Consider the following 10,921-nt stretch of genomic DNA (forward strand, 5'->3'; position numbering starts at 1 on the left):
GGTGTACTGGGTATCTACTTCCTAGCATGTCTCTTTACATCCTTTGATTTGTGGCCCCAGCTGTACTCACTTTCTTGGACCCACACACTGTTAATGCAAGGAAGGCAGGAACTGGATCTTTCTTACTCCATTGAGAGTCTTGAAGGTGTCAGGAGAGAGTGTCTGCTCAATAAATGTTGACTGACAATTGACTCTTGAATCTTCTTCTTACTCCTATTGACCTGCTACCAAAATCAGTGTTTTGTCAACCCCTGTGCAGCACAGATGTATCTAAAGTGAGATTTAGCATCTAATGTCATTGTTTATCTTGAAAATTTTTGGAGTCAAAATAACCTTTGAAAATCTCTTAAGGGGCTATAAATTATGGTATGTTGGATTTTGTGAAAAAATCTTATAAAGTTGTGTGTGTGTATATCCTATATAAGGATGTATAATATATAATAAATGTACAAGTTAAATATGTTTACTATATTTTTAATCATATGAGGTTGAAAGAGAAATGAAAGAGAAATGAAAGAATAAAAAAAGGAAAATGATAATGTAGCACCGTATTTGCAAGAGTTAAAAGCATATATGACACAACACCATTCCATCCCTAAATAGCAGCAGCTAGCTTGTGGACTATGAAATCGGCAATGTGTGAATTGATAACAGGATAAGTATGATTCCCAGTTCACACTCCATGTCTCTAGGAGAAGCCTACAGGCCATGGTATTTATTGTTATTATCTGGAGCTGGTCCACAGGACATACCTCCTGACTACTTGCACAACTGGTCAGGGTGAGACTCATTTCTCCCTTTTTCCAACTTCATCCTCATAGCAATACATCCAGGAATATGTTGTTAGGTAGTGATAAGGGTCTTTGGAAGTCTAGAGTAAAAAGAGTTCTGTGAGATCCTTTGGAAATCTTCACAAGCCAATGCAAAGCCCATCTGATCACCTACCATTTCAACCCCGAGGGTAGCCGGGTCAGGCAGGATGGGCTAGGTTATACTACAATATCACACAATTCCAAAACCCCAGGGGATTAAGACCACAAAGGCTTATTTATATTTCTTACTCATGCTACATGTCCATCATGGACTGGCTTGGGGCTCTGCTCCAATTCAAGCTCATTCTGAGACTCAGGCTTTTGGAACAGCCACAACCTGAAATCTGTTAGTCACCATGGCAGAAAGTAATAGAAATGAAGCAAGTCACACATGAGATCGTTAACACTTACATTGGAAGAGACATGTATCCCTTCTGTGTACTTTGCATTGGCCAAATCATATCATGTTACTATGTCTTATATCAAGGAGAAGAGCAAGTACAATCCTGCCCCATGCTTCGGAGTACAATTGGAAAACTTGCTGAATAGCATTAATGACCACTGCAATAAACACGCTCCAAAGAGTGAATAGGGTTTCCAGGTCCATCCTGATTTGGTTTTAGGTTCTTGAATGATCTTTAGTTGAATGACTGAATGACCCACGTCTCACAGAGGAGGAACAAATAGTCTTGTCCCTCTTCCCTTTTATTTAGTAAAGAAAGAAAGAAGGAAACAAGAGGAAAGAAACAAGAAAGAAATTAGTCCTAGTAGAATTTCATGCGTCATTTGATGACCAGAATGATCAGTTTTTTGTTCAGTTAATGCCTGTGGTAGACTGAAGAATGAACTCCCTCAAAGATGTCAATATCTTAATTCCTGAAACTTGTAGTATCTGTGACATTGTATGACAAAGCAAAATCAAGGTTCAAGATGGAATTAAGTTTACTAGCCAGCCGATCTTAATATAGAAAGATTATGCTGGATTATCCAGGTGACCCAATGTAATCACAAGTTTTATTAAAAATGAAGGAGGGAGGCAGAAGAGGAGGTCAGAAGTCAGATGGTGTGATGGGAGAAAAGGACTCAACCCTCCATTGCTAGCTTTGTAGATGGAGAAAGGTAGTCATGAGGCAAGCAATATAAGCAGCCTCCGGAAGCTGGAAATGGCAATAAGACCATTTCTCCCACAAAACCTCCAGAAAGGAATTCAGCCCTGGCCACACCTTGATTTTATCCCAGTGAGATCCATGTCAGACTTCTGACCTACAGAACTGTGAGATGATAAATGTATTGTTTTAAGCCACTCATTTTCTGACAATTTTTAAAAGCAGTAATAGAAAAACAATACGATGCCTTTATGTTTTTTGAACTAACTTGTACTTCAAAAACCATGTCTACTCTAACAAGTTCATACACTATTTCAATAACTTGGCTCTGTAATATGTAGTTAAAAGGAATAAAAGGAGGCACATTGGTCTGCATGTTATTATTATTTTCTTTGGAGAAAAACTCTGTTAAACCATGTGGCAGAATATGTCACCTCTTCTACCTTGAGGAGAAATGTGGCTTGGCATGCAGGTAGAGGCTTTAGTGTCTGAATTCTTAGCTCTATTGGGAACAGATGCAAACTTTCTAATTCACATGCTAAACTTTGTTGGCTGTCACTCCCTGTGTTTCCATTGCTTCCTGTGGCTGTGTCAAAGCCTCTTATAGCATCCACCCATCTTTGTAGCTGCTTTTGATTCAGAGACCATATTTTGAGAAAGACTGAATCAAAAGACATTCAGAAAGAAGGTGATATCTTGAGATTACATAGTAAGATAATCACAGGCAGGAACCTTTTTTTTTTTTTTCTCATATGCTTCAATGACATTCTTAGAATTTGAGGTGAAAAATGTCTGAAATAATCAAAGCTATGTGGCATGAGAAGGTCTTGAAGGACTCCAGAGTGGAAATGGAGTTAACATTAGACTTTGAGTTTGAAATCCTAGAGATCAAGTTCTGTCTCGGTCACTCACTACATGAGTAACCTTTGACAAGTCGTTTAACTTTTCTCTGCTTCATTTCTCGTCTTTAACATGGGAATATGATGCTGACTCCCACTTTCCATTTGGAGACACTATTATTTTACACAAGATTTTTGGCTTTCAACAAAAAGTTACGAGCCCTATTGAAAAGCAAGGAAAAAAGAAAAACACTTCCAAGGGATGAAGCAACCAACAGAACCAGACCTAGGCATGGCACAAATGTTGGAACTATTTGGCAGGGAATTACAAATCATGATTATAATTTAAATGGTTCTGATGGAAAAGGCAGACAGCATGCAAGCTCACATGAGTAGAGTAGTTACAGCAGAGAGATAAGAACTATAAGGTAAAACTAAATGCTAAATGGAAATGCGAAAAATGTAAAACATGGTAACCAGATGAAGAATGCCTTTGATAAATATATCAGTAGAATGAACTCAGCCAAGGAAAGAATCAATGAACTCAAAGATACGTCAATACAAATTACCCATCTGAAAAAAAAAAGGAAAAAAAGGAAACAAAAAAAATTATAAGAGAACATCCAAGAGCTGTATTCTAATATATGTGCAATTAAAATTCTAGAAGGAAAAGAAAAAAGCAGAACAGGATAGGAAAACCATTTTAAGAAATTATAGCTGAATTTTTTTTCAGAATTAATAATAGGCATGAAGTCAGAGATCCAAGAAGCTCTTTGGACAGAAGAGAAGTTAATAACAGGCAGAAACTTGGCTCTATGCAAACGAGATGTCAGAAATGGAATAAATGAAGGTTTTTTCTCATATTTCTAATTATAGAATTAGAAATATATTTCTAAAAATATCTGATGATTTAAAGCAAAATAGATAGTGTGTTTATGACATTTGTAAAAATACAATATGTGATGATATTAGCACAAAAGATCAGACGAGATAATTTGGAATGTATACTTGTAAAAACCTCACACTGGATGTGAAGTGGTATGTTAAAATTTGAAGGTAGATTCTGCTTAATAAAAAACATCTTCTAAATCCTGGAGCAACCACACATTTTTTAACAAAAGATAAAAATGAATCAATAAAGAAAGTAAAACAGAATCCCAAAAAAGTTCTCATTTAACCCAAGCAGAGCAGAAATTTTAAAAAAGAATAAAAAACATATGACACAAATAGAAAATAGCAAGTTAATTTATCCCCATCTACAATCTTAACAAATGCGAATGGTCTTAACACATCAGTTAAAAAAAAAGAGATTTTTAAATGAGATAAAAAGGTAAGACACAATACCCTATCTATAAGAAACAACTTAAATTTGAAGAGATAGATAGATTTAAAAAAAAAAGATAGAAAAAAATAAGCCAAAAGGAAGAAAGGGTATCTACACTAATATCAGATAAAGTCAACTTTATCTCTGAGTTATGCGAGCTATTCACTAGTATTAACTTTAAAAATCTATCATGAAACCATCATGTTTAGAGGAGTTCCTTCAGTATGACGGGAAGCAATCGCTAAAGACTATTTCTTTTACTTCATAATACTATCTCAAGCCTCACATTCTTTTCAAATGTTTGAAGTAGTTTTTGCATTTCCCAGATGATGAAAATAAATCACAGAGTAGGTAAGCATTTTGCCCCAGAGTGGATAACCAATCACTAATATGTGACAGAACCGGGATCTTAGTTACCATGCTGTCTTCTTTACAAAAGAGTTTCTGTAAGTATAATGCTGCTTTCCACCTCTGGGGAAACATTAAAAACAATACAGCCCAATTCTCGAAGACAAGCTTTCTTTTGGATGGGTGGGTGTTGTTTCAGTTCTTTTAAATGCCTTGATTTCACCTACCTCTTTCAAGAGAGTAAGACATTTATCCATATCATACCCAAGGGAGAGTACCTGCTACAATACAGATTGTGGCATTATAGAAGACTAAAGTAAGAGGGACATAGAAGATAAGTATATCCAAGATACACGTCAGCACATCCACGAGGAGGGAGAGAAGCAACAGGTCAGGTAACTTGCCCAGACAGTCTCAGCCATTAATTTCAGAACAGGACTAAGCACCAGATCTCCAAATATCAAATACAGGGCTGGGCGCGTGGCTCACGCCTGTAATCCCAGCACTTCGGGAGGCCGGGGCAGGCGGGTCACCTGAGATCAGTTTGAGACTAGCCTGACCAACATGGTGAAATCCCGTCTCTACTAAAAATACAAAATTAGCCGGGCGTGGTGGCACATGCCTGTAATCCCAGCTACTTGGGAGGCTGAGGCAGGAGAATCGCTTGAATTCCAGAGGGAGGTGGAGGTTGCAGTGAGCGGAGATCGCGCCATTGCACTCCAGCCTGGGCAACAAGAGTGAAACTCCGTCTCAAAAACAAAAACAAAAAAACAAAACAACAAAACAAAAAAAAAATACATCACTGTTTCCTCTTCCCCTCCTTACAATTATTTGTAGCTGTAACTCTGTAACACCAAGAAAAAACTCAATTCAAATGAGTAGCACTAGCCAAAGGAGGCCACTTGTAAAACAAAATATATCCTAATCATTCATTTATGAGATGATTGTAAGGGCCCATTTACAAGATGATGGAGCAAGGGCCCATAAAACTTGCCAGTATCCGAAGTGTTGTTTTAATGTTGGTCTTTTAAGCCTTTGTTTTTTTGTTTTGTTTTGTTTTGTTTTTGTTTTTCTATTGGGAATTGCCTTCAGAATTCCAGTCTCTTAACCAACTATCCACAACCCAGCAACAACGTGGACTCTCAGAGTTTGAGGCACCAGGACTTTCTAATTCCCAGTTCCTTTCTCTATAGGAAATTGTACCTCTTGGGTAGTGTTACCCTGAGAAGAGAGTGAGACTTGGGGAATGTGCCCACAGCTCAGTGCTGGCCTTGAGGACAGTGTGCATTCCAAGACCGAGAATGAAGTTAAGTGTACTCTTAAGGCAGTATTTCGTATTTGTCCCTGTTCCTCAACTTAAGAGTAATGGATTAATCTTTTCTGAAAGTTTTTCATAAATAGGACAAAGAAATTTAAATATACTCTTAAATTTCTCCCTTTGTGCAAATCTAAAATCAGTTAACCTTTCTATAAAAACTTGGTGATGGAAGATCATAGTCCAGTATACAGTATTGGGTTGTTTGTTCCATTTTAAAAAATCAATTTTATTTTTCCTGGAACTAACATACTGAGAGGTAAAATCTTGAGATTCTGATGAGTTTTAGTGAAATGTGTCTGCGTTAAACTTTGAATTGGTTAAAACAAAATGAAAGGAAGCCTATATACATTATTACACATGGAGAAAATCAATCTAAATTGTTTTTTCAAAAGTTTACATTTGATGAGTTTTGATCTTATCATTTGAAGTGCCATATAAAAATTTTATTATTAAAATAGAATCCAGTAAACCAAGCAAAAAGAACAAAACAATACAGTATAACAATGCAAATGTTTAGAAAACAGGGAACTCTCTTAACATTCAAATTCAAGCTTAGATATGGTCAAGGTGACAAACTATTTCTGTTTGCTAAAAAAGATTATTTTTAGCACTTGCTGGCTTTAAAAGATGGTCTCCTTGCTTTTAGGCTGCCCCCATCTGTTCTGATGGTATCAGTGTCCAAATTGTGTACCAGAAATTCTTTTTCCTTCCATTTAAAATAAAGTATGGATTTTCAATCAGTACACAAGAGAAAACCGGACTTGAAGGCAGAAAAATTTTGTGGATGACCTAGCTCTGCTCCATACAATTTATATGGATTTTTTAATACAATTATTTGCTTTATTTAATTTCCTTTGGCTTCAGACTTTTCAGCTAGGAAATGGAGATGATAATATCTGTTGTGATTGACTCACAAGGATGTGATGATCAAATAATTTAATATATTAGATAACACTTGATAACACCTTACTAAACACACACTAGTTACCAATATAAAAGTGAGACTGATTTTTTTTCTATAAGTGGAAACTACTGCATTGTAATACAGTGTACTATAGAACACACTGGATGGAAGTCCTTTGATTCTTTTTTTGGTTTTCTAATATCTAATTTTGCGACTTAGCAAATCAAATCAATTTTCCATAAAACAGATGACTAGAGAACCTCTATCAAAGCTTTTAGATTAAAAAAAAATCCGTCTTAAATATTTTTTTTCTTGAATTGGACTACTAGTCAGAAAACACTTGGATTCGGGGTCTATAATGCAACTAACATGGAAACATTTAATCTCTGCACAGCTTGGTTTCCTTATGGAAGATATCTTTCAGCTTTGATAACGAGTGATTTTAAGAAATCTGTGATGCAATCCATATAATTTACTGCACCTTTAAAAATGAAAATATTCATAGTAAAAATGAATTAGAGTTTTCACAGAAGGAAGGGAATACAGTTTAATAACTCAAAGAACCCAAAACATTTCCTCAAAAAAAAAAACCATGTTTTACAGTTCCTGAAGTATATGAGTCAAATTAAGTTTTAATATCAATCTTCACAGAATATTGCTTGATTGAAATTTCAGTAATTTATATTTGTGTTTAATTGAAAATTCTAAGAAAATGGAAAAGCCAACATAAAAATATATTCTATAATTAATATGTTATTAAATCATTTTGTTTTCTCTAATGATTAAGTAGAATGTCTTAAGTTGTTTTCTAATTCTTAAGAGAAACAATGATTTATAACCACCAACTTAATTTTATTAGATACCAAAAATGTTTTCAGATTTGGACATCACAAGCCTTGACCAACAACAATTTGATATTTGCTGATCATTGTTGTTTTCCTCGAAAAGCTTACATGGAATATTCAATAGTCAATTCTTTAAAATGCAATGTTTTGTGAACAAGTAGCATGACTGATACATGATTTGTCTACACCATTAAAAATTTTAATTTACTTTTTGCATACCAATCCCTATGGCTTTCAATTAAGTCTTATAGAAAAGGAATGGTGTTTCTTGCATACAATGAAATAGAGGATTGAATTAACTCATGTACAGGAGTTAATTTACATGATTAAGAATGCTAATAAAATACCCGAAATTACTACACTGATTTGTGGATTAAGAAGGCTAATAAAATACCCGAAATTACTACGCTGATTTGTGGATTAAGATGGCTAATAAAATACCTGAAATTACTACACTGATTTGTGGATTAAGATGGCTAATAAAATACCCGAAATTACTACACTGATTTGTGGATTAAGAAGGCTAATAAAATACCCGAAATTACTACACTGATTTGTGGATTAAGAAGGCTAATAAAATACCCGAAATTACTACACTGATTTGTGGATTAAGAAGGCTAATAAAATACCCGAAATTACTACACTGATTTGTGGATTAAGAAGGCTAATAAAATACCCGAAATTACTACACTGATTTGTGGATTAAGATGGCTAATAAAATACCCGAAATTACTACACTGATTTGTGGATTAAGAAGGCTAATAAAATACCTGAAATTACTACACTGATTTGTGGAAATTGGTGAATAAAAAGTCAGGTTCATAAAGCTCAGTTTGCTGCAGCTGCTATTAAGCCCGTGTTAACATTTTGATAGGCGACTTCAAGATACAGAGCAGTATCATCGGAGTTGCTTTGCTCTTTAGAAGGTCATTTTATAGTACTGAGACAAATAATTTTAATAAATTACTGGCACAATGTGTTTCTAGTAATTGTCTAAAATAGAAAATGTTCCAGTATTTGAATAGAAATATAGTCAGGATTCAGGCACAGCTATATTGGTCTGTAAAACCGGATTAAAGCAATCAATCTGTTATCCATTGGAAGATTATTAGGACCACCCAATTCACCGTTTCAATTCTAATGACCATTTGCCCTAGATAGTAGAATAGGTAGGTGGAGAAAGTGAGCTTCCAATTCACATGACTTTCCAAACACCTTAATGCCTTTGCTTAAATATCACTGGCAATTTTTTTTTAAGTTAAAAAAAATCGCCAAAATGGAAAGACAGTGGTGGTCGTTTCACCCTGTTCCGCTGGGGCAGGGATCGGGAGTGTGGGGATTGAGACTTCACTTAAGAGCTGCTTCAAGGGGTGCACAGAAACCACCGCGGGCCTTTTCTGAACCATTTGCTACCCCCGCGGCGAAGGGACGGTTAAGGAGGACGGGCCTGTGGAGCTGAGAAAGCGTTATTTCATCGCGGAATACAAATAATTCAGGTCTCTAGATGGCAGCCTTCAACGCCTTTGGAAAGCAGTCTCTCTCCTCCTCCGCCACCCCCACCTCCCCTCCCACCGCATGTCGGCTCCTTAGCAATGTAGTATCACTCCATGTGTGCCCTGGCCAGTGGATATTGGGTTTTGCTGCTCTCCAAGAATCTGAACTTAAAGTGTTTATTCTAGGGCCTAGTGCTCTCCTCTGGAAGCTACCTACCTGTTTGCTTGGGGAAAAGAGGGAGTAGGGATGGCACGAAGAGCCACGCTAAGCCGCTGCCGAGGAGAGGTGGGGCCGCGCCGCAGCCAGGGCACCGTCTCCCTGGGAGCAACAGCATCCTCGGCTCCCGGCGCGAAGGCTCCGCGCCCAGCGAGCGCAAAGAGCCCAAAGGCCACCTGCCCGGCTGGGGGAGCAGGACCAGCACCACCGCCCCGATTTACCCAGACGTTTATGGGAAAGACATAAAAATCTCAGGTTCTTAATTTCTCAAAGGACTGAGTTAGAAGGAGTGCGGAACAGGGGCAAAAAAGAGGAGAAAGAAACCCCGAAAAACACGTTACTCGCGCCCGGCAGCGCCTGGGGTGGCGTCCGTGACCTACCCCGGTATGGGGGACGAGCAAAGCCAAAGGTGTTAAAGAAGGAACTCGCAGACTGGCAGGGGGTGTGGGGACGGCGGAGGACGGTGGGACTGCAGGGGACCTAGGTCTTTTCTGCCCTGTCTTAAGATCTCGCTTTGGGGGCAGTCTAGGTGTCGGTCAGGGGTGAGGGACAATCTTCCCCACCCCAGCAGCCCCAGACACCTGCCCAGGTCAAGGTGGAAGGAAAGCGGAGGTACTTTGCCCTAGCCCGGTTCCCTCCTGTTTTAGACCTTGGAATCTGTCTCCCCACAAGGTGTGAAACCTCTCCAAGCTGTGTCCGCGGAAAGTCCGGCTCCTGGGTCCACCCAGGGCAGAGCAGACCTCTGTCCCTGGGCCTTAGAGGCGGGCACGGGGCTGACCCCCAAACCGTGCCACTCCAGCGCACAGGCCCCACTCAGCATCGTGCCCTGTGGGGCAGTTGACAGGGACCCCTGTAGCTCCAGCGAGGCTGGGCTGGACTTATTTACAAGTGCAGTGACCCCTGTCTCCTCGCTGGGAGCCGGGTGCAAACCGAAGCGCTCTGGGGCAAGTTGGTGAGTGACTCATAACGCGGAACGGAGTTTGATAGGCATGGTATTGGGCATAGAAAGAAGCGGGTCTTACCTTGGTACCGAGAGCAGGGAGTTGCCATCCATTGTTGATGGGCGCCTAGAGAAGAAAGACGGAAAGTGCAGGCGAAGGATAAGTCTGTGGTGCTAGGACCCAGCTCCCAGAGTGCCAGACTGGCGCGCGCCAGAAGAGAGGCGCGCAGGCTGGGGCGGCGGCGGCGCCCACGGGGACTCGCTCCTCCCTGGCCAGCAAGCTCTGTGTGCTGCGACCGCCCGCTGTCCCCTCCCGCTGTCCTCTCTGATCTTGCAGGAGCGCTTGGCCAACGCTCCCACCTTTCTGCCTGGCTCCTGTCTCCTGCAGGGCGGGCCCCAGTCTCAATTGCTCCAGGATCCTTCTCTGTCGCTCATTCGTGCCCAGAAGCATAGGTGACTCCGACAAAATTCCTCTTTCCCCAACCGCCGTCGGTCTGCCCTCCCTTTCTCTCTGGTGTTCAGCAGGTCTGAGCCCTGAAGTTGTTCACCCACTTTCCCACATTCACGCCCTCACTCCTGGCAATGCCCACACTCCCCAGTGGTCGCGCGCCACTCCTCTGGCTTCCTGTCTCGATTTCATTTTTGTTTGTGGTCTACCATGTTATGGTCGATCACTCAGAACGATGCTGTCTTTGACCTCGTAAGTCTTTTCCCTTTATTTGGACTTTCTCTCTTGGTTTTGGTTTTCACGTTTCTTTAACTCATTTTGCTTAAC

General features: G+C 39.6%; 1 protein-coding gene across 5 annotated transcripts in view; it reads right to left on the reverse strand.

Moving 5' to 3' along the window:
- The window catches only part of SPHKAP (SPHK1 interactor, AKAP domain containing), a 195,979-nt gene extending 185,303 nt beyond the window's left edge, over positions 1-10,676 (reverse strand). For 2 of the 5 annotated variants that reach the window (XM_030802758.1, XM_030802759.1), the window contains exon 1: positions 10,229-10,676. In XM_030802758.1, coding sequence (XP_030658618.1) covers positions 10,229-10,256 — 28 coding nt within the window. In that variant the 5' untranslated portion in view covers positions 10,257-10,676. The remainder of the gene's footprint in view (positions 1-10,228) is intronic. The other 3 variants (XM_003274715.3, XM_030802760.1, XM_003274714.4) reach the window with 2 other exon arrangements.
- Between the last annotated feature and the right edge of the window lie 245 nt (positions 10,677-10,921).

The sequence above is a fragment of the Nomascus leucogenys genome, chromosome 22a (genome assembly GCF_006542625.1).
Source record: "Nomascus leucogenys isolate Asia chromosome 22a, Asia_NLE_v1, whole genome shotgun sequence".
Lineage (NCBI taxonomy): Eukaryota > Metazoa > Chordata > Mammalia > Primates > Hylobatidae > Nomascus > Nomascus leucogenys.